This window comes from Delphinus delphis, chromosome 2 (assembly GCF_949987515.2).
Source record: "Delphinus delphis chromosome 2, mDelDel1.2, whole genome shotgun sequence".
NCBI classification, from domain to species: Eukaryota; Metazoa; Chordata; class Mammalia; order Artiodactyla; family Delphinidae; genus Delphinus; species Delphinus delphis.
In genome coordinates, this window is record NC_082684.1 from 32,858,834 (window position 1) to 32,883,592 (window position 24,759).

Here is a 24,759-nt window from a genome sequence, read left to right on the forward strand (position 1 = left end):
TATGCTAACACATATATATGGAATTTAAGAAAAAAAAATGTCATGAAGAATCTAGGGGTAGGACAGGAATAAAGACACAGACCTACTAGAGAATGGACTTGAGGATATGGGGAGGAGGAAGGGTAAGCTGTGACAAAGTGAGAGAGTGGCATGGACATATTTACACTACCAAACGTAAAATAGATAGCTAGTGGGAAGCAGCCGCATAGCACAGGGAGATCAGCTGGGTGCTCTGTGACCACCTAGAGGGGTGGGATAGGGAGGGTGGGAGGGAGGGAGACGCAAGAGGGAAGAGATATGGGAACATATGTATATGTATAACTGATTCACTTTGTTATAAAGCAGAAAATAACACACCACTGTAAAGCAATTATACTCCAATAAAGATGTAAAAATAAATAAATAAATAAAATGATATCCTATATCGTTTAGGGATGCATGTATAAATATGTAAAACTTGTACACGTCATATAAAAAATACAAAAAAAACCCCACACACCCCACTAAAACTCAACCTCCACAGACTGAGGGCCCTTAAAAAAAATGCATGTAAATACATGTGTAAGTATGTAAAAACAGAGGCACGGTTGGAAGGATACACATTGATTTAGCATACTGGCTATATCTCTGGAGAAAAAGATCTGAAGCAAACATGGCAAAATATTAAATCTGGGTGGTAAGTACCCAGCTATGTTACTCTCTGTATTTTTTTAATGTCTGAAAATTTTCATTGAAAAACTAAGAATGGGATAATAGATTGAAAGTGGTTACTACCTGAAACATATTGCACATTTACTACAGGTATTTCACAACACCCCAAAACTCAGGCACGTCATTTCTTTCTTTTTTTTTTTTTTGCGGTACACGGGCTTCTCACCGCTGCGGCCTCTCTCGCTGCGGAGCACAGGCTCCAGACGCGCAGGCCCAGCAGCCATGGCTCACGGGCCCAGCCGCTCCGCGGCACGTGGGATCCTCCCGGACTGGGGCACGAACCCGCGTCCCCTGCATCGGCAGGCAGACTCTCAACCGCTGCGCCACCAGGGAAGCCCAGGCATGTCACTTCTTAACGGGGTATTTAGTAACTTGGTAAGTTTTCTGATTCTTCACAACCACCCTAGGTCCCATTTGGTCCCCAAATACAGACAGAAATCTTAAGATTCACCAAGACTGCCCACTCCTATGGAAGACACTGGATTACCTCTTTCAGGGCTCTCAATGTATATGACCCTCAATCCCAAAGAAGTTTCCTCCACCTACCCACTGACTGACCCTTGACTGCTCCCACCCCCAAAACTCATCTGAAAGCTAAGATACCAAACAGCACCTGTAAAAATGCTTTTCTTAAAAGTCAGAGGCACATGCAGTAACTGAGCATGTACAGTTTTGAAGGTCCTCAGCCTCAATGGCCCCACCAACTGCCTTCAATTCAAGACAGCAGCCAGACAGACCCAGCCACTGTCAGAGTCAACTTCACTTACATCATTTAATACCACTCCTCCCTTTCCTCCTTAGTTTATCCTAAACACTTAGTCCTTAGGAGTGGGCTCTCTATGGTGTCAAAACCCAGATCCCCAGCCCCTCATGCTTCCTGCAACATGGAGGGCATTTCCTTGGAATACAGTGTTTCTCAGAGGGTAGGCCACTCTCACGACGTGCAACAGTGTGTTAAATAGCTTCTGCCTCTGGAAGGGAACAAATGAAACCTGCACCCTTGCTTTCTTCTGTTCAGGAAAGACAACTGAAGGGCTGGGAGACTGATATTATTTTAAAACTTTTAAAGAATGCATATTGCTGGGCTGCACTCCAGACTGACTGAATGGTTCTTTGTGGGCATGGGGTATGCGAATCTGATTTTAAAAGCACAGTAAAGTCCGAAAAGCATCACCCCAGAGGATGTTAGTTCTCTAGTCTGATAAAGGACTCAAACCTCACCACCTTTTCTGTATCCCAGAGTCCTAGGTGGCCAAATACCAAACTCCCCTTTCCAGCTCTCCCTTGGTTTGGATCCTGCCTTCCCACCAGGCCCAGCGTTAAGTCTCAGCTCTCTGGAAGCCTTCCTGGATGACGTCAGGGTTAATTCTCTTCTTTCTAATAGCACTCAGTACCTGAACCACTCAAGATGTATTCTGTCTTATCTTTCTCCCCAATTAGACTATGAGGACCTCAGTTTCTGGCAGAGGGCCCAGTGCATACATAATAGCTTCTTAACACTTCAGTGGTTGAAATAATCCTAAAGACAATGGCATGGGAAAGTCAGTGTGAAACACACACACACACACACACACACACACACACACACAAAGCATTTATTTCATTTGCAAAGGGAGGACCTGGGTTCAAATCCAGCTTTACCCTTTACTGGCTGTGATAAGTTACTGTGAAGACACCAGTATGACATGATATACAAGAAAGTGCTTTACCTCCTGTCAATTGCCAACAGTAGTACGCTGTTACAGCTATTGCTACCCATTATTTCTCTGATCTCAGGAGGTGGTTCATATTATTTATTCCTCTTTAGAGCCAAGAAAGGAAAAACACTGAAACAGGCATTCCTACCATAAAAACACACAGAGAAAGCCTTAGAGACAATTCCCACGGTCTGCCTGCTGGAACCTCAGCTACTCAGGCCTCTGTGCTTCCACCAGGGCAGGGAGGAGGGGCAGGGAAACACTCAGTAACTAGACCGTGCCTGGCACACCCAGGAGGTCTGTAAATGTTGAGTGATGAAAAGCCTGCATACAGAACTTGGGACAAGAGAGCATTCTCACAGTGAGCCCTTCCCACCTGCACACCAAGAACTAAGTAGAGTTTTATAGGAGCAAGGTGAGTGAGCCTTAGGCCCCCGAGTGGGTGTAAACTGAAGAACAGCGACAGTCTCAGCAGGGGAGTGGGGGGAATGAGAAACACAGTCAGGATTTCCAATTACTGCTAACATGAGGGTATTCAAAAGGGAGGAAATTAATGGAATCATCAAAAGGCTGGTGATTTCACTTAAAATGAATTAAATCAACCTCAGTCTTTCCCTGTTTCAAAGCAGACCTCAGGCTACTCAGTGTTTGAGCTGCCTGAAAGCCACCCACGCAGGATCAGAGGGGCTAAGTGACGATTAGCCAAGGCTGGGAAATCTCTCATTTGCCCCTTCAGAAAGAGGCTGGAGAGACAGGGTCACACAATGGTTCTGAGGCAGGATGTGCTAATTTTCTCCGGGCCAGGAGTCCTTTAGTCTGCCAATACAAACAGCAGGAAATAAAGGCTGTAAACGGGGTCAAATTCAATCTGAAGAACAGCAAACTCCCCTAGGATGGCAAAAACATTCTGTAACTCACAGCTACCCCAGACCAAGTGGGCAAAAGAGAGAAGGAAAGAAGAAGACTGGGGAGCTCTGGATGTGCCCCTCACACAGATGGCGTATGTAGGGCCTTTGTGACCTCCCCAGGCACACCCCAACCCCTACACACACAACGTACAAACATCAACGGCTAGCTCTGTCAGAGCAGAGTAGTTAAAATGAGCACAGAGGAGGAAGAGAGAGGAGGGCAAAAGGACTATCACACGAAGTTAAGCAGGGAGAAATCAAAGGAAAGGAAAAGAGGCACATGGATACACATCCCTCTATTCCATCCACCAGCAAAGATTTTCACAGGCCTACCATGAGCACTGTGCCAGGCAGCGCGGAACGCAGGAGCACCTGGAAATGAGAACTGATCAGACAGCCTGGGAAACACTGCAGTCGACAAGTGTGATGATCTGGAGTAAAGGGATCAGCACCCAACAAGGATGCTAAGTCATTCCTCTGTGGACAGTTTTATGGAAGCAGCATAACTGTAGAGCCCAGAGGCTCTCTAAAAAGAAAAGTTACTCCAATTTCCAAACTTCTCTAGTTTCACTTTCCAGATGGGATTCTGGTTCAGTACTGCGTGTCAATGGAAGTTTTCACACACATTAAAAACTAAAAAACAGGGCTTCCTTGGTGGCGCAGTGGTTGAAAGTCCGCCTGCCGATGCAGGGGACACGGGTTCATGCCCCGGTCCAGGAAGATCCCACATGCCGCAGAGTGGCTGCGCCCGTGAGCCATGGCCGCTGAGCCTGTGCGTCCGGAGCCTGTGCTCCACAACGGGAGAGGCCAGAACAGTTGAGAGGCCCGCGTACCACAAAAAAAAAAAAAAAAAAAAAAAAAACATGTAACAAGCAAGCAGAAGTTCCTGACCCTGCAGAGGAAGCTGTCAGAGAAGGCATTAAAGAATATGCGGTATCTAAGCTCAAAGGGCCCTGGAGCGCTGGTCCAACCCTTACCTCACCACTGAGCAAAGTGAGGGGCCTTCAGTTACTGCTCATTAGAGGCAGTACAGGGGCTGAGGCCCGGGACCCCAGCTCAGGGCCCTGCTCTTCATACCACAGATCCCAAGCTGGGGCAAGACTTTCTAAAATGCAGACTTTCGGAGCTCACCGCTGCCTGAGAGGGCAGAAGAAGAAGTGGAGGGAGGAGATGCCCAAGGTGATGCCTCCAGGGCTGCACCAGGCCTGGTTCCTCCCTCTCTGCTGGATAGTCAGCAAGGACCAGAACCAGCTGGTGAAGGTAACAAGAGGCCTGCCAGCACCTCCCTTAATCATTTAACCTTTTCTCAGTTTTCAAGTTAGGCTCGTCCACCTGCAGCATTCTATTTCTGAACTTCCTCTCTCCCCAGAGGTTCACGACCTCTCCAGCCCTCTGTCTCCACCTTATCAAATTTGCTCTGGAAGGGTTAAGTGGGCTTGTTCAGCCCCATTGTAAACTGGTGATTCTCAAAGTGTGGTCCCCAGACCATCAGCAGTAGCCTGTAAGAACTCAGTAGAAATCCTGATGCAAACTGGAGGTGGAGGTAGGGCCCAGCAATCTGGGCCCTCCAGGGGATTCTAACGCACACTCAAACTTGACACCTAATGGTGCTTATAACGTACATGCTTCAGCCTGTTGCTTCTCTCACAAGTAGGTGACTTAACTGGCACAGCTGAATGACCTGAACTTCAAGCCCAAGAGCCCACGGAGCTGCCACTGGAGGCAGGAGGAGCTTCCCAACTCAGCATCCTCTTCCCCCGTTTCCAAGGTTCAAGGCCTTGTACAAGAAAGTACACAACCTGTCCTTGAAGCTGTGACCAGAGGCTGGAAAGCACAGACTTGGGGAGAAAGGTCTCGAGGACCCTGAAGGGCCTGACCTAGTAATGTGAACAAAACGGAACCTCCCTTCGCCAGCTCTACACTGCTGAGACCAGACTTCAGAAGGGACGACGGTGGACCAAAGGGCCCAGGCCTCTTCCTGACTGGAGAGTTGACATGACTCTGATCTGCCCAGATGCCATCCTGCCCCACGGAGGCTGCAGTACTTGTTCTGCGGGAAAACTGGCCTGGGTCAGACACTCAGGGAGTTGCCTGATCCTGCCTCCGTGGGGCTTTACCATGGGGCCTGCAGAATACAATGGGCACCTGTTGTGGGTGCCCTGACACACTGGGTCACATTGGGGTGGTGAGTGGGTTTCCGCTGGTATGTGTCAGGGAGCAGGTACCGTGGTGCAGAATCTGGTGCCTCAGGTATCGCCAACCACAGCCTAAATAGAACAGGACCCGTGTCCAAACCTGCCGTAATTAGCCTTCTGCTTCTCTAGCTTATACCAGGCCCTCATTCCTCGTAGGGACTCTGGGCTAGAGGGGAAGCCCCCAGAGGAAAATGGACGTCAGATTTCTAGGCCTCTAAAATTCCTGACTACAACAACCTTGTCTGACATGACCATGTCTGTGAAAAAAAAGACTTTTTTAAAGATCCCTCCATTTCTCCTCTCACTTTCTCTATTCTCAGGAGTGAGGCATTCTCACATCTGGAGGTCCAAGCTTTAGACTCCATAGATTTGAGCTTCAGACTCAAGATTTGGGGCTCTCTTGGAAACTTTAGTTTGATCTCCTGCACAAAGGGGGCTATCATATGCCAGCCTCCTGCCCAGGGATGGATGAAGGATCAACTGGTTAGTATTAACCAAGTGCTTTGAGCAATTCAGAAAAGAGATACTCTCTTTAAAAAAAAAAAAAAAAAAAAAAGAGCACTATAATAATCCTTTCCATTGGAATAGACTTTTATTATTTACCCAGAACTTTTACATATATTATCTCACCTAATCCTATCGTTCACACTCTTAATTATTCCTGCAGGGCCAGGGTCTGCCATTACTGGTTAACAGAATTTCTGTTACTGAAACCGACTGCCAAGTTTCTCAAGTGCCTGACAAATTGTCACTGAGACGGACTGCAAAGCTAAGAACCACAGCGTGGAGAACGGGTTCCTCTGCTGAAAGCCTCTCTCAAGAAACTCGAGACACTGGGACTCCCTGGCGGTCCAGTGGTTAAGACTCCATGCTTCCCCTGCAGGGGACACAGTTTTGATCTCTGGTGGAGGAACTAAGATCCCCACATGCCACGTGGCCAAACTGGAGACACATCTCTGCCGGAAGGCACAGCGGTTCTCTGCACCCTGAACACATCAAATCACAGAGAGTCCTCACCGCAACAGCTCCAGTCACTGCGGCCTGACCCCAGCTGAGGGGTCCTGGATACACGCACATGCCGGTGGCCAGCTGCTCCTCTCTCCTCCCTTCCTGAGCATTAGGAACTTCCCCATGGAATTCCTGACGCAGAGGTCCACATGGGGACCCTGTGCAGTGCATCAGACTGGCTGCAATAAGCCATCCTTGTCAGGCACGCCCCCCACGGGTTGGCTGGGCTGAGGTAAGAGGATGAAGGGCCTGTGCTGAGTGACGCCCTGGAGGGGCAGCCTCACTGAGCCAGTCACTTCCTGTTCCCACAGGCAAACAGAAGCCCATTCTTCTCATCCCCATCTTCTCCACAACTTGTACCAAAATCAACACCTTCTGCCAGCCCTCCTTATTTCCCTGTTTAGACTCATTCAACCCTTAATCCATTAACTGGTGTTTGCTTTTTTCTTTAACCCTTTGATCTTTCACATCAAGCTTGTTCCTCCTCCACGCCCCCTACCCCTCCACAGCTCTGAAAGCCAGCTAGGAAGGGCACCTACCTGCCTCCACCAGCATCTTACCCCCTGGGAGCTTCCCCCAAACTGGGCTTCTGGTGATGTTCAGCCCCATCTCTGAACTCTGAGGCTAAGGACAGACTTCATTTTTCTTTTCTGAAACCCCAGCTTCCAAACATACTCCACCAGGGACATCGCTGGTGGCACAGTGGTTAAGAATCTGCCCGCCAATGCAGGGGACACAGCTTTGAGCCCTGGACCCGGAAGATCCCACATGCGGCAGAGCAACTAAGCCTGTGCACCACAACTACTGAGCCTGCACTCGAGAGCCCGCGAGCCACAACTACTGAAGCCCGCGTGCCTAGAGCCCGTGCACCGTATGGAGGAGTAGTCCCCGCTCGCTGGAACTAGAGAAAGCCCGCGTGCAGCCACGAAGACCCAATGCAGCCGAAAATAAATAAATTAATAAATTAAAAAACAACAACAAAAAAACATTCTCCACCAAAGTAGAAGAGACCACTCATTTATCCAGCAGGGTAAGAGGAAAACCAGTTTAGAGAACAGAGCATATTGGACTTCCAAAGTTTCAACAGAAGTGACACTGCAAGTTCCAAAGGAAGGAAGAGCCAAGGTGAGCACAGCAGACGCGAAGCTAACTCTCTCCCTCTCCTCCCTCCAGACTGCCCCCAACGTGCTGGTGACACAGAGTAACATAACGACGGTAACACCACAACCCTATACGTTAAGTATGTTATCCCAATCTCACACCTATGAAAACTGAGGGACACTGAGAAACTTGCTCAAAATTAGACAACATGTTAGTGGCAGAATTAGGATTCAAACCAGCCTGCTTGGTCCAAGAGACTGCATTTTTTTTTTTTTTTTTTTTTGGTGGTACGCGGGCCTCTCACTGCTGTGGCCTCTCCCGTTGCGGAGCACAGGCTCCGGACACACAGGCTCAGTGGCCATGGCTCACGGGCCCAGCCGCTCCGCGGCATGTGGGATCTTCCCGGACCGGGCCACAAACCCGTGTCCCCTGCATCGGCAGGCGGACTCTCAACCACTGCGCCACCAGGGAAGCCCCAAGACTGCATTCTTAACCTTACTATGTCATCTTGTCCCCCTACTTGCCTCCAGGTCTCGGTGTACACTCCTCTCCCTCAGAGAGGCCTTCTACGACCACCCCTATCTGAATCAGGAGCCCTGCCCGTGTGTATCCCAGTGCAGCAATGACTTCCCTGATCACAGCAAGTATCTCACAGACTGGAGCTGGCACAGTCGCAGCACTCCGCAGGCGCTCAGCAAATAACTGTGGATAAATCAGAGTCTGAACCATCCCGTCTGCATCCCTCCTGGTATAAAGTACTGTTCCTGGCTGCAACCGCCCACCTCGCACAGGCTGACTGTGAGGACCAACTAGATGTGATAACTTCCAACAAGAGCCAGTCCAGTACTTGGCCCCAGGAAGCCCTTCACGGCATTACCCATCTCCTGCTGTCCTCCCTGCCCGCCTTATATCAACACACATTTGCTAAACGAGCTGATGCCGCTTATGAAAACACCAAACCCAATCTGTCCCAGAGCAACCCTGGTCATTAGGGTTTGGAACAAGTCCATATAGGGCTTGTGTGTCATGATCTGCAGAACTAAGAGTTCAGGTTCCCCAAAGCTGAAGTCTTAACGAGCTGCCCAATCCCTTCAAATAATCAAAAACAGTTAAGATTCTAGGAGTTGGAATCCCGTTCATAGGAAAAACTCTCTGACATCCTCCCAAGAGAAAGGACTGAGACCAAAGAGCTCCTGAGAATTCCATTCAGCAAATACACACATAGCCTACTCTCCTTCCTGCAGACCCTATTAATTCTAGTGGTAAGGGGATGGGTGGTGTCTCAGAGGAGGTAACTTTGAATTTGATCTTAAAGGATGAAGTGAAGTACAGGAGGGAGGGGAGGCTGGGATTCCAGCCACAGGAATCTAGCCACTCAAAGAACAGCGTGAGGATAGGCTTGACTGTGCTAGTGTTCAGGGAAGGGGAATGAGGAGTCCCCTTAGCCTTGACTTTAGGGACAGAGGTAGAGGGAGCTGTGGGTGGGGAAGGGAAGCCACACCCATGCAAGCTGACTTTCCCCCCCCTCCAATGCCAGTACATTTTTAGAGCCAGCACAGTTCTCACATGCATTCTTCCACATGACTTCATTCCCCGTAGGTAATGAAAGCCTTCCTTTCCTCCCTCTTCATCACCTAAAGGGACCCACGCTGGGTTCAAAGATCCTCACTCGGGCTGAAAGTCGGCGCACTCTGTGATAAACTCTTCTGGGCAGCCGGCCCAGTCCCACTCCCTTCCTCTCAGAAGAGCCCCACCACCTGCATCCCCTGAGGCATGAAGACACTTTCACATCCTCCTCCACTCCCAAGAAGGTTGTGGACAGAATCTCACGGGGAACCACAGATCAGGCTGCTGCCGCTCGCAGGGCCGCGGACTCGTCCTGCTTATCCTCACGCACAGGACAGGCCATGATCCTGCACAATCCTGCCAGGAGTGACCCCCCTCTGGGATGATCACTGGCCTGGTTATAACAAAGTACAAAGGACTGGCTCTGCCCTCAACGAGCTTCTATGCAAACACTTGCAAAACCAAGAACAAAGAACACGAACTAAGATCAAGTGGCTCGTGTACAGAAGACTCAAAGATCAGAGACTGACGGGGTCTACTGTGTGACAGGTAGAAAGCAGAGGGCCACACAACCTACTGATGTCACCACCTAACTTCCTGGACCATTAATTAGCAATTCGGGGCGACCGTGCATGGTTTTCAGGAGCCCGAGTGGGGCTGCACTGACTCAAGACACCCCTGGGTCCTCTGCAATCTGGCCTCCAAAGTAATGAGACCAACTGGGAAGCAGAAACATCCAAGGCTTCTCTCCGGTCGGCCCCCGTACCTTGCTGTGCCAAGATCAGTGCTCGGCAAATACTGACAGGTGACTCCCCACGCCCACTCAGTCCTTGTCTGGTGTGTGACAATCCCAGCGACATTCTCTTGTGCCTCCCACCATTGCCAGAGTCAACAAGGCTGAGCTGTCAGTACTCCAGCCAGTGACAATAAACACACAGGTCCCGCCCTCTCCCAGGGAGACATGTGTCTACTGCACGTGAAGAACTGATCGTCGGGCCCATTGTATTTCATGAAGTGTCACTAGTTACTCAGAATAACAAAGGCTAGAGCAGAATTATTTTATAATCCTGAGGGAGTACTTGGCCATAACTTCCTGAAACACATTTCCCCTCCTTGGTCGAAACACCTAAAATACTTTTGTGAATTTGAAAAGAAAAAACGCTTTGCAAAGAATAAACCTTGATGAGGATCTGTTTGTGTTCCCTGCACTACTTCCCAGAATTTTGAATGATTAAACAGTTGTACTTTTAAAAGATTTGGCTACTGGCAAAGCTAACAAGTTAAAGAAGTTAAGCAAGGGGAAAACCTTGTCTCTGGGGAAGCAAGTGAATCTAGGAAGGAAAAGGCTTCTTACAAGCAGAAATGCTGTCAAATATAGCTAAGTAGGAGGAGGCAAAAGGACTACCAAAATGGAGAGACGAGAAGAGAGCTCTTAATTTTCAATTCTAATGTTGTATTCTCACGGATGTGTTTAGGAATTCTTTCAAATGTAATCCTTCCATCATACATCACAGTGCTGATGAAATGAAATACCTCTTTAAAAGAACAGACCCTTGGCATCCTCAGATTTTTAAGATTTCAAAAAAACTCTGAAAGTTCCTAACAAATAGTAGCTTTGAGGAATCCCAGCTCTGAGATGCCAACAAGACAGCCTCACGGAAGGGAAGGGCTGGCTGTGAGATGTCCTAGCTGACCCCTCAGCACAAATAGCGCAAAGGGCCACGGCCCCTCTTTTCTGCATGGCTTCATGCGTGAGATGCCAACATGTGGCATTTGAGAATTAGGAACCTGTGAACTATGAAGAACTCATGCAGTACGTGTCTAACTCTGCTCAGGATGTACTGAACTGAATCCAAGAGAATCCAAGACACACGGAAGAAACAAGGAGCTCCTTCCAACCCGAGCTAATCAGCTTTGGTGTCGTAAGTGTAGACTGGTATCGACTGGTGCTAGAATCTGGTCTTCAAACCTAGGAATTACTTCTTTGTATGCCAGTCAATGTCCTAAGTGCTTTATATATACTATCTTATTTAATCCTCACAACAGTGTATTAATAAGTAAGATTATCTAGTGTCTTCCCTGTTCTAGGGAACATCGACAATGATGTCTGGAAGATTATCCAAGGTAATACAGGCAGCTAGGCGTAGAGGCAGTGTTCACCCTCATCTTCCAGTGAATTCAGAGTTCACGCTTCAGGTTGGCTGAAGGTGCACTGGGTGAACAGGGCTGGGAGAAACCAGCGGCCAGCGCCCCCCTCAGTCACACCACACCATGGCAAAGTTGTCTCTAAACACTGCTGTCCCTCCGGGCCCCAGACCTAAACACGAGGCGGGCCAAGGTCACTCCTGATCTGGCCCCAGTCCAGGCAGCCAGCTACACCAGTACCAGCCACCTGGGATGGGAGGGCTGCTCACATCCTCGCAGGCTCATGCTGCTGGGGTGACGCAGAAGAAAGGAACCTCCAGTGGGTAAGAGGTGGTCAAAGGATTCATCTGAAAACATACCTAGAATAATTAAAGACTCTGAGCACTAACCCTAGTTGGTTTTTTTTGTTTTGTTTTTTTTTTTGCGGTACGCGGGCCTCTCACTGTTGTGGCCTCTCCCGTTGCGGAGCACAGGCTCCGGACGCGCAGGCTCAGCGGCCATGGCTCACGGGCCCAGCCGCTCCGCGGCATGTGGGATCTTCCCGGACCGGGGCACGAGCCCGTGTCCCCTGCATCGGCAGGCGGACTCTCAACCACTGCGCCACCAGGGAAGCCCTTTTCTTTTGTTCTTTTTAAGCACCCTGTGACCCCCTTTTGTGGAAAGAGTTGGGCAGGTAAGGATAACCTCTAAGCTTGCAGTTAAGGATAGGGTAGTGGGGCACCTCTGTTTGGTAGGTGGAATCTGTGTCTAATGAGGGCTTTCACCCAGATGAGAGCCACTGAGGTGTCTGGTCTGGTGGACTCCTGTCTTCTTTTGTTACAGTGCAAAGCTCGTACCATGCGTTGGCAATGGTCTAAACATGGCACAACAATCAGCCTGCAGAGGGTAATTTCTCAATGTCTTTTCATGACGCCAGGGTTCAGCAAGCTCTGTAATGACCCATCCAGCCTCCTACCACAATCCCCAGTCTTTTTATAGTCACAGGTAATTACACCATGGAGAGATTACATCACGACGCCAGCAGCTGACAGGAAGATGCTCTGCGGATGTTTTGGGAACTACAGCCGCATTTAGCAAACAATTCGCTGTGGTCCCTATTGTTCCTTTCCAAGAATAGAACTGCCTTGGCAAACCTTGTGCCTAAACTAGGACCCAAACCACCAAGGGCCACTGTAGATAAGAACAGAAACAACCACAGAGGTAAATATGGTAACCCAGAGATGACTCCTGCATCCTATATCCAGGGAAGAAAACAGATGGTGCCTCTCTTCCTCTGTCAAAGTTACCCTCTGAAGGGTGATCTGAGTGCTCCAACAGAGCAACACAAGAAACAGGTCTCAGAGAAGCCTGCCACTCAGCACAGGTAGTACAGTTCTCAGCAGAACACGGGCAACACAGTCAGACATACTGCACGCAAATCCAAGCCCGCTTCCCCACCTACGACTCAGTGTCTCTGACCAAGTTACCTAACTTCACTCTGCCTCGTTTTCTCACTTGTCAAACAGTTACATGACCATGTAGCTCACAGGCACTCTGAGAACTTCACACGTGACGACACAGAGCCCGACACACAAGTGATGCTCACAGGCATCGTTTCCCTACCTGTTCGCTTTTCCCAGTTCAGTGTATGTTACCTCTGACTCCAGGTCCCTTCAGAGACCGTGAGGTGAGCCAGGCCACCTGCCAACATCTCTCTCTGCCACCGCAGTGCTAACGGCTGAAGCCGTATCATCCCCTGAGAGCCTAGCTCTCCACATCTTCCATCTTCAGTGAGCACTAAGTGCCTGGCTTTCTCCCTCTGCCACACGGAAATGCAAATGGCTGCCTTCCCTGCTTAGGTGCTTGTGTGATGTTTAACATGGCCGCTGAGTGTGTGGCAACATCTTAAAGGAAAAAAAAAAAATCAGAAACAAGTAAAATACTAAGTTTTTTTTCAATAAATATGCTCAGAACAGGGAGAGAATGGAAATTAAAAGCTTTTTACATGAGCTAGGTTGAGACCATCAAACTATGCAAACATGGAAGGCAAAAGGGATTCCGGAAGTAATCAATCCTTCCTCAACTGGTCAAGTTTGACACCTCCTCCCAACCCCTCATCCCCAACCCAAAAAGTGACTCTGCATCTCCAGTTTCGTTTTTTAAAGACAGCAGAGGACGTCATCCACAGGAAGTCTCTTGCCCAACATGACTCCACAGGAGGTCAAACACCGTCTCTGCTGCTGTTATTTAGGAATTACGCTGAGCATTTTTGTGTCAAGGGCCTTCCAATCATTTTTATTACACAACACCAACCTAACATCCTTAAGCATCTTGCTTCTGTTTTACAGGGCACACAGAGAGGGCAAGTGATTCACCTCAGGCCACACACACAGCAACTTTCTTAAGGTCACAGGTAAAGAGATCTGTGACCTTAAGATCTCTTAAGGAGAGAGATCTGGGAGAGGCTGCTACACAGTTGGGATCCTAATTCCTCCCTAGTCCAAGAAAAGCAAGCTGGGTAGCGCGAGCACAGATCTTATTTTGAAATCTGGTCTTCCCCTGCAGGCTGTGACCAAGTGTGAAGAGTAAGATATGCTTCCTTTTGCCACCCTGAAAAAGGGAACTTTATCAGTAACTCTCTCCATCTCTGCTACAGGCATGACCAAGGGGCAAGCTGAACCCAATGCCTCCGTAACCACTTCTCTGTTATAACTCCACATCTCCAGCTGCAGATAAGAGGAACCAGGATGGAAAACTGAACTTTGAACATGACATATGTAACTTTTCCCAGAACTTTACCCCAGAACTCTCAAGTGCCTCTTCATACGTGATTCTTTTTTCTAAACCTGAGCAATTATGGCCAGGACTAGAGGCGCCTGTGGGACTTATGACCAGAGACTGTGCAGGCCAACGCCTCACCGAGGGTGCCCACTGACCTCTGTCCCGTGGGATTCTCACCGTCGCGAATGTGCCGAGACACACGAGCATATCTACTAGAGCTCACTGGGTAACGAGCGCCTCATTTAAAAAGGCCTCTGGAATGGGTATTCAGGGGAAGCTACAGGAGCAGGTAAGAAATGCAGGAAAAGGAAGAGGAGACCTTGCCTGACCTGAATTGCCTTTCCTCGACTTCAGAGTATCTGAGAGCCTTGGTTTCTTGGCAAGCTTGCTTGGCACGCTGCTCAGGGCGGGCACAGCCGTACAGGTGTGCTCTGGGTCTCAGGCCAAGGTGTGGGTACCTCCTTCCCCCAGAAGCCACTCCAGAGAGAGGGAAAAACATCGTAACTTGGTGCACTGGATCGAAGTAATGATGAAACCCCTTCCCCTGCCTGCACCCTGCTCTGTGCCAGTACGTTTGTTTTATGGAGAGTAAAAAAGACTGGGCAGAGGGAGTGGGGTGGCAGGGGAGGAAGGATTCTTTGCAGATGGGGGAGGGAAAGAAAACAACAGAGCCAACTTTCCCATCCTGGTCTGAGCCCACACTACAGATATATTTTTCCATACTGGAAAATAATAATCCCTTTATTCAGCCAGTCTGGAAGCATCGATCCCTGATAATTGATTTCAGACCTTGAATGGAAAGTTGGGAAGGTGTGGGTAGCTGGAAAATGGGGTGGGGAATGGGAGGAGGAAGGGGGGAAGCCCATAAAAGAGAGAGTGGCGGTGTACAGGGGATGGCTTAATGGAGCTAAAGAGGCTGAAGGCATCAGACACTGGAGGCAGATGCTCTGCCCTCATACTGCCATGTAACATACCAGGACCGCTTCCCCAGCAGAGCCCTAGAAGAGGATGGTGGTGGTAGCGCACCAGGCACTAGGCGAGGTTCTGGTCCAGGCACTGCCGTGAGCTGCCCTAAGGCCCTGGGCCAGTGCACAGCCTCTGAGGTCCATCCTAGCTCTGACCAGTCAGTCCTTCCTTCCTTCCTACTCTGACAGCAACTCCATTCATAGGCATTCTTACTGAGCACTGTCTGTTCTGGGCTGGGGGTAAGGTGGCAAACCTCTGCTATAAAGGGTCAAACATTTTAAAGCGTACATATTTTAGGCTTTGGGGGCCACATGGTCTGTCAATTACTCAACTCTGCCATCTAGCACAGGTGAGGGAACTGAGGCTTACAGAAGTAGAGACTCGCTCTCGGTCACAGAGCCAGCAAGTAGCAGGACTGGGCTCTGAAAACAGGCAGTGGATTCCAAAGCCGGCACCCGTACCTGCACATTGCACCCTGAACCCTACACCTCCGTCCCACCCGTGACTACAGCCAGGGGAGGGGAGTGGTCACGTCATCCCCGCAGGCTCCTACACCCCCGCCCCCCACTGGCTCACTAGGCACCTCAGCCACCAGTCCCACGCCCTCAGCTGGCTCCCTGCTGTACCAACAGAACAGAAGCCCCCACTCTCTGCTCCCCTGCTAACGGCTCCACAAAGAATCCCTTCTCCCAGCCTTCAGGAGAAACAATGGTATTGAGTCTTCTCCCTCCCACACACAGGAGGTAGGCTGGGGCTCACCTGAGGCAAGTCCGTCTCCAAGGAGGGTGCTAAGAATCACCAGCAGGAGGAACACGCCATGTCCCGCGGAGGCCGCGGCAAACAATGAGGTGCTCTTTGGTGCTATCCTGCCATGGCACATCTTTCATCCGTCCAAGTTATTTTAAAAAGAAAAAATTTAAAAGCCAGAAGTAAGAACACTGAAGTCAGCCCTGGGTAGATTCACCTACAAAAAACAAACCAAAAACAAGGACATAAGTGAAAACTTTAGCCATAAGTTAGTTACAATAGGCACTTTACGGTAAGGAAGCCATAATCACATACAAAGTTGAAAGAATTCTAGCAACTGAATCCCTACTGCCAGGAGAAGAGACAAGCACATAAGCGGCTTTCCAACTCCTCCCCGGGGAAATGCCAAGGCCCGAAGCAAGCTGCCATTGGCGTCAGCATCCGGGCGCCAGATCCTTGCGACGGGACAAGGAGACAAGCGCCGGCTCACCTGGAGATCTGTCAGGCTCGGCAGAGCTTTCAGAAACTGCTGTGGCTCTGCCCTGCTGCCTGCCTCGGAGGCTCGAGCAAAGAGGAGGAGATAGATGGCTGTTGACTCAGAGCTGCTACACCAGAGTCTGGCTTTGCCTTTGCCACCGGACTCAGAGCAAGTTCAACTAACCGAAAAGAAAAAAGAAAAGAAAAGAAAAAAAAATAGAGAACACATGTCTTAAAGGGAGAAATACACCGCCTAGAGAGAAGGAATGCAGCAGCGGGAGCCAAGGGCCCGGGGCTTGGCTGGATGAGCCCCTGAGGACCTGGCTCTGACTCCACAGCCACGAATCTCAAAAACGGACTAATTAATCAAGGCTCACCCCACACACCTGTGACCTCAGAGCCCACATTTGTTGGCTACACTTGACAATGATTGAGCGGAGAACGGGCTGTAACTCTTAATTACCCCACCATCCACTCTAGCTCAGACAAAGACGTAAGAAGAATAGGAACCGGTATCTTAAAAAAATAATAATAAAAGCAAGGATTAAGACTTTTCAGGATTTTTTTCTATTTGCCTTCAGGGAAGCAGAAGGGTTGATGATACATTATGATATAGGCCTATTATATTTTAGTTAACCCATGGGATTTCATTTATCCTAGTTTATAACAGGTATTCCAAATAATATTACACTTCCTTTTTAAATTCCATATACACCTCCTTCTCCAACAAGGCTTTATGTAAATAGATAAAGAAGGCTGCCATCTACAACCCTAATAAAGGATGCCCCTGAGGGATAACACCCAGGCCTGACTTTAATCCATGTATGAAGCCTTGACTCAAGCCTATGCACCCCTTCTGAAGAGAGTTACTTCAAACAGCAGTATGAATTGTCTCAGTCCAAAGGAAAAGCAGCTATGAGGGTCTCCAATGAGAATGAGCCAGGGGCTCAAGAACAGAGCTAGCCACCGGGTCTTTATCCACTACCCCCAAGTAGTTGGGACTGTAGCAGTCCTCTGTCCCCAGCTTTTACCCAGATTCCAACTTGAGCCTTTATGGCTGCAGAACAGGGATGGTTCATGGAGAGGTCTAGGGGTGGAGTCTGTGACTGACCCAAAACAGTACACAAAACCATGCGTAAATGTGTGGAATGTGTAAACAGTTTTGTGGCTAAGAATGGTAGAGTCAGAATGCCAGAATTCAAATCTATTTCCTTTATTATGACCTTGTGGCCAAATTACTCTCTTAGCCTCAGTTTTCTCATCTGTAAAATGGAGACAGTAACGATACCATCATCTTCACAGGGTTGATGTAAGGAGTAGGATCAAAGTGCTCAACACAGTGCCTGGCACTTAGCAAGTCCTCAGTAAACACCAGCGGCTGTTGCTATCGTAATTATTAATAAGATCTGAGCGTCGAGGACCTTGGAGGTCATCAGGCTTCACCTCCTCTTTTGACAGATGCCAAAACCAAGGTCCAAAAAGTTAAAGGATATGCCCAGGGCCACCAGCCAGTCAGCAATGGGTCCTTGGTGCTGCCCTTGTACATGCAGCCACAGCAGGTAACCCTACCAGGCAGTCATCATCCCCTCAAGGCAAGAACCAATGGATCATCAAGGATGACACCTGCCCGTGCCACATCACAGCACGTGCACAACAAATACTTCTGCAGTGAATGGATGAGGCTGGATCAGGGTGACGCGTAGTGTTCCGTGCCCGCCTGGAGGAATGAGGAAAGATTACCCACAGGACGGGATGCTAAACAGATTGCTAAAGGATGTGTCTACTGGAAAAGGAAACAGAGACACCAAGTCCAAGTGGCTCAGAGCAATGGAACCCAGCACTCCCGGCAGATGCTAGAGGCAGGGGCTGGGCTAAGTTTAAACTTTATCCTGAAGACCACGTGAAGCTTACGAGGATTATAAACAGGGAAGTTACAACACCAAATTCATTTAGGAAGATCACTCTGGCAAGGATTTTAGAGGACTGGCGTGGTGGGGGGCTTACCAAGTGGTAAAGAATCTTACATTTCGTATTTTATAATTAATATAGAGCTCTTTGGAGAACTGTGTGACAATATATGTCCCCAAAATGCACACATTCTCTGACCTATCAATTCTACTTCTATCATCTGTCCTGAGAAATCACGTGTGCAATGATATATATGCAGGATATTCAGTGCATTATTTTTACTGGCACAAGACTGAAGGGTTACTAGTTAAATAAGTTGTCATACACCCACATAATAGAATACCACGCAGTGGTTTAAAAAGAACTGGGCAGTTCAGTCTGTACTAATATGGAATGACTTCCAAAATTAGTATGTGAAGAAAACTATGTGTGTGTATGCATGTATTTTTAAAGGACACACACACATACACACACACACCCCTGTATGCACTGGAAGTCTCTCTCTGGAATTGATGCGCAAGAAACTGGTAGCTACCAAGTGCTGTCAGCGAGGGAATCTAGTGGTTAACAGAGAAGGAAGCTCATTTTTCACTGTACGTATCCCCTTTTCATCTTCTTGAGTGTTGTACTTTGTGTATGCATTACCTATTCAGACAGATAAAATACAGAATAAAATTAATGTAGCAAGGCATTCCTGTAAGCCACCTGTCTCCTCCCTCAACAAACTGACTGACACTCCAATAAACCTGATTGCTCTCTCTGCCAGGAATACAGTCAAGTTTCAGGGCTCAGCACAAGCCTCATCTCCTGGAGGAACTCTTCTGACATGTCACGCCCACCTCCAGTAGAACTAACCCCCTCCTTACTCCCAAAGTGCCCTGAGCACCCTACTCTGACTGTACCTCTATCAAGTTATTATATCTGTTTATCTGTCTCACCTCACTAGGCTAAAAGTTCCTTGAAGGCAGGGACTGTGAATTACTCAACTTGGAATCTTCATAAGCCAGCACAGGGCCTGGCACCTGACAGGCAGGCAGCAAATGTCTGCCTAACTCATGAACACTGTGGGGGAGGAGCCAGTATGGGACTGGGGAGAAGATGCACACAAATGAGCCCACGTTCTGTTTCGTTTTCTAGAAACAGCCGGTTCCTCCCTTACTGTTTAAGCAGTTACCTGGGCCAAGGGACCGATTCCACCATGAAGCCTAAGACCTGATCAAGTGCAAAACAAATGGGGTGATGGAAAAAGGGGCTCTGCAAAGAAAAGAGAAAAGATGAACAGAGGAGAGTCAAGGAATGTTTACATGCTAGGCTGAGCCAAGGGTCAGTGCTTCAGAAATAATACAATAATACAGAGAAAAGTGAATCCCCACAGCCCCAGGATATCACCCCAAATGGGAAAACCCAGCTACTACGAAGAAAGGGTCACACGACATCTAATCATTTTCAGAAAGAATCCACTTAGAACACAGAATTTTAAAAAACAAAATAAAGCCTGCCCTTGAATCATGGCTTTAGACCAAGTGAAAAGAAGAACACTTAGAACAAATTAAGTATTCATTATTACCCTTAGAGAAACACATAGACGAAAACGTAGTTAAAAAAAAAAAAGAATTCATTTTGCTTCAGTATTCCGCTGGTGTGTTAGTGACCACTTCCCCTGATTTAAAAAAATTATAATTTAGAGATAAAGTAAAATGGTGGATGTCAGGGGCTAAGGGGAGGGGGGAATGGGGAGTTATTGTTTATTGTTTAAAACCACTCTCCTCTGGCTTCCGTCTTCATACCTAAAAGCAGCTCAAAGGTCTCTCTCAATCACAGAATTCTCCAGGGCATCCACGCTTCTCTCTGTATAACCTACCTCTTCCTCCAGCTCTTCCAAAACACGGGGTGGGGCAGGGTCATGGGAAGTCTGCATTCACCCTTCTGACTTTCCTTCTTGGGACCAACACTGCCGCCTCAACAGCCTGTAGCAAGGGGAGACCCCCATGAGCTAGACTGCCAGCCCCTTAAGGTCAGGATCTGGCCTTTCCCCACCTCTGTGAACCCAAAACATCAAAAGCTGAGTGACTGCTCTGCTGAATGTGATGTCATGAACACTCGTCTCCTGCCCAGAGTGACCCTCCAAGAGGAAGGACACTGCCCTTAAGCCACAGCTCTGAACTTGGGGAAGAACCGTCCCACATCTCTGCCTCTGTTTCCTCATCTGTAAAATGGAGGTGTTGCTTGCTTTGACTATCTCACCAGTGAATACCTCACCGGTCTATAGTGAGGTTTAAAAGGGACAAAATATAAAAGGTTGCTTGCTCTGTGAACTAGTAAGACTCAGGTCCTCCTATTTACAGTCTTAGCCTGTAAGCCAAGACAGCAGAGGGTGACCTGAGGAACCGCTCACAAAAAAGATGATGATAAGCATGGCAGGCTTCTGGTGCTGAGGAGAACCTGTAACACGAGCTCGAAGTTCACGCAATTTGCTTACTTGTTGTTGCCACAGATGCTTCCAGATTAACCAAAAAGCCTGCCTAAGGTGAAATGTATCCTTAGAGTCACCTTGAAAAATGGCTCATAGCTTAGGGAGGCAGCAGCAGCTGGGGGAGGGGCTGGGAGTGGGGAGCCATGGAACAGCCAGGGCGCCCAGTCCCCTAGACACGCAGGGCAGGGCCCAGATCTCCGCAGCTCATGCGTCTGGGTTGCCCTGGGGCCTATCCCTGCGGGTGGAGACTGTCACAGTCCTGCTGAGGCGCAGTCATGTCACACTCTACCGAGCGCTCCTCTGTGAAGGCAAAGGGTCCTGACTCAGCCACGCTTGGCGCCCAGGGGCTACGTGAGTTTCTCTACATCTCTGTGAGCTCAGCCTCCGTTTACATGTAATCCTCAGGACAGATTATTTCCTATACCATGGCCATCTCTCCATTAGTTACAAGAGGGAACTGGACAGGTACAACCAACATAAATCCTTTTCTTGCCTCAGACTAGTCTGGAAAGGGGATGGTGGTGGTGGGAGAATCTAGAATAAGAGTCTGTTCCTTTGATTAATACTACCATGTGATGGGGGGAGACAAAGAACAGTTCATGAAGTTGGAACAGAACTTAACCATTACATTTTAGACTGTAAAGATAAGAAGCGCTAACTCTGGAGTCCAAAGTTCCCCAGAGGGTGTGACGAGAGAAGGGAATAACGTGCTGGGAGGCCCCCCCTTACCTCTCCCTTTCTGCCTGCAGTGTCCCCCCCTTCACTCCCACTCGCCCTGAAATGCCTAGGCCACAGCAGCAAAAGGTATCTCAATGTGTATCAGACCTTAGTGCCTCCCACTCCTCCCCCACAAAATGACAAAACTGTATTACTTCTAGATGTCTTCAGTTTACTTTTTTCCTCCCTGGGGATAAATGGCTCCTTCCAATCTTCCTAACCTCTGTATCTTCCCCTTTCTTTTGTGCCACCAGCAGCTGAGTACCTTCAATAGGCACGAAGTTGTCTATCGGACTTTGAGATCCTTGACAGCCATAAGTTCCTTTATCTATTTCCTTTTCATCTCCAGCTCCAAAGCCCAAAGGACACAAACATCAAACTCTTGTCAAAATTTGCCTCCTACAGGGACTTCCCTGGTGGCACAGTGGTTAAGACTCCACGCTCCCAATGCAGGGCACCTGGGCTTGATCCCTGGTCAGGGAACTAGATCTCACATGCACGCGGCAACTAAGGAGCCCATGAGCCACAACTAAGGAGCCTGCCGCAACTAAGACCTGGTGCAACCAAATTAAATAAATAAGTAAATAAATAAAATTCCTAAAAAAAAAAAATTTACCTCCTACAAATCACAAAAATAACCCTCAGCTTTTCTCAGAAACCACTGAAGCCAGGGTAGGGTAGGTGTTTGAGGCTTTTTTGAATTGCTTTAATATTCCTTGTATTCTTGTCTCACTCCCCAGAACTGCTCACTACATCCTCTTGTTGTCCCACTTTTCCCCTACACTACTGCTCAGGCTTCAGACAGCAGGGACACCAGCAGACACACTAAACCTTCTCCTCAATAGTCTCCAGCATCTCTTTTCTAGAACCTAGCAGCAGGATGACTGCAGCCTGGATCTGAGTGCAGCAGACAGCCCTTAAGTCCCAGCTCCACCAACCAACAGCAGATTGGCCTCAGGCAAGTCAATCATTCTTCCTGGTCCTCACGGGGTAGGTCTGGATGATCCCCAAATGCCCTCTGAGTTCTAAGGAATCTGGAACGTCTTCTAGGGAAAAGGAGAAGCCCAGAAGTATTTCTCCTGAAAACGTAAGTCAACAAAAGTTCTGACTAGAAGGAAGAAATGTTAAATCCATCCTCTTTTTTCCGCAGAGCAGTCCTTTCCCCCTGCATCTCCCCAGACCTATCCTAGAATCTATCTCCCTCTGCACTGCAGCAAACTCAGGAGACTCCAACTTTTCCATTTAGAGCTTAATCAATCCATCAGCACATTTGTATAGGCCATCCGTACACAGTGTTCCTAAAGTGCTTTCCAAAAATAACAAACATCTGACCAAAAAACCCCAGCCTACACACACACACACACACACACACACACACACACACACACACACACACACACACACACACACACATCACTGCAGAGCTGTAGGGGCCCAGAGAGAAAGAGAAAATGCAAGAGAGAAGGACACAAGAAAACAAAACAAGACAGGTTCAAGACAGGACAGAAAAAAGGAGAGAAAAGGCAGAGTGCCTGCTCACAGGCACTTGGCTCAGGCCATAAATTTCCAACAGTGAAGGCAGGAAACCACTTCTCCTCTAGACGGATGGGCTAAACTAGAACCAATCAGTTCGCCTCTTGATGCCTCTGTTTCCTCATCAGTAAAACGAAACAATTCAAGTACTTCTCTCTCAGAGAGCCTGGATCCGTGGAAAGATTCTGGTAGGCTGTGCCGGAATCTCTGGTCTGCTTGGATATTATTAGTTAGGTGGCCTAGGGCAAGTTATTTTCAGTTCCCATCTACAAACTGGATAAATAACACCCACCTTATTGGGCTGTCGTGAAGTGGAAATGGGATCAACGTGAAGGATCAGGACAATGTCTGGAACACTGGGCCCTCAAATCAGTGCTGTTGAAGGCCCCTTCCTGCTGTAAAAGGATGTTACTGAGCCCCCACTAGACCCCCGAAGGGTACTGTTTCAGCTGGGCTGAAAACACATGCCCCCAGACTAGGCTCGAAACACAGTTAGTTTAGATGAAAGAAGAGCCAAGAGCTTAAACAAATGAACCTCCAAAGGTCTCTCCCATGAAGTTCTGAAAATATATATTTTTAAGGAACTTAACATTCCCCCCCAAAATTAAATAATCATGTATGTGACTATACTGAAGTGATATGTGTGTCTAGAGGGCCCAAGGAGGTTTTCTAGCCTGAATATGCTACAGGAGAGGATAAGGGCACAGAGCTTACATGTCTGACACACACACACACACACACACACACACACACACACACACACACACACACACTCATTACCTCATTATATAGGTGCCACTATGCCTATTTTACAGATAGATGGAATCAAAGGGGCCTAGAAGTCTTTCCTCCTCTTGCTTTCCTACTGCAAAGGACTCCCTGTTCTTTTTTCCAAATACAAGGTCAAGCTTATTTGCATCTCCTCTGGGAAAACTCTTCAATTGAGCCCACAAGCATGGAAGGCTCTTCTGAACCCATAGCATCACTGCCTGGAAGACTGGGAGAACCAGTCATATCCTCCCCCAAGGCCCACTCACAGTTACTTAACTGTTGTATGCTACATTTACTGCAGGTAGTAAATTCCTGCAGAGCACCAACTCCCGCCTCTTTCTGTGCCCCAAAGTGCTCAACATTTATTTGTTCAGGAAGGGGAAGAAAAGATAAACCCCAAACCCATAATTTGTATAGGAAATACAAGATGGCAAAGTAGCAGCAGATATAAAACAGGAGGGGAAAAGGGTATATAAATCCTGAAGTTTTGCCAGGTAGCAAAACAGATGTTTGGCAGAAGTGGCTGTAATTGGTTCCTAGACCCAGAGATACATCTATGTGTCATCACACCCCTCTTCTTGGTTCCTATCAGAGCTGAGTGGAGCAGGCTTCAATACCCACTTGGCAAATAAAGTCTGGGAAGCTGATCTGCTAAATCTGATTTCTTAGGGCTCAGTGTTTGCAGTGACTCTACTGCAATTCAGCAAATATTTACTGGCTGTCTTCAGTGCAAGACTTGGGTGATCACAGAGATGAAGTGGGGCATAGTTCTTACTCTCAAGGAATTCTCAATCTATGTGAGAGGAATTACATGTTTATCTACATCACACTGTGAAACTGTTACAAGGGTTTGTGTTTTTGTTTTGTCTTTTAATGTTAAAAAGTGCTATGAGAACACAGAGGAGATAAGAACAAAGGCTTCTGGTTGGGAGTAGGGGGAGGTGACAGAGAAAGCTTTGAGCTGGACCTTGAAGATCACACACGGATTCAGTGCGCTCCCGGGGCAGTTTTTCTGTTTTTTTGTTTTTGCGGTACGCGGGCCTCTCACTGTTGTGGCCTCTCCCATTGCAGAGCAC

The 24,759-nt window shown here is 48.2% G+C and overlaps 1 protein-coding gene across 6 annotated transcripts in view; it reads right to left on the minus strand.

The window, feature by feature from the left end:
- SUSD6 (sushi domain containing 6) overlaps positions 1 to 24,759 on the minus strand; it is a 130,642-nt gene that overhangs the window by 34,735 nt on the left and 71,148 nt on the right. For 2 of the 6 annotated variants that reach the window (XM_060004338.1, XM_060004333.1), the window contains exon 2: positions 15,817 to 16,021. In XM_060004338.1, the coding sequence (XP_059860321.1) occupies positions 15,817 to 15,937 (121 nt within the window). In that variant the 5' untranslated portion in view covers positions 15,938 to 16,021. Of the gene's footprint in view, positions 1 to 15,816; positions 16,022 to 16,294; positions 22,750 to 24,759 lie in introns of those variants that run through there. The other 4 variants (XM_060004335.1, XM_060004336.1, XM_060004337.1 and 1 more) reach the window with 4 other exon arrangements.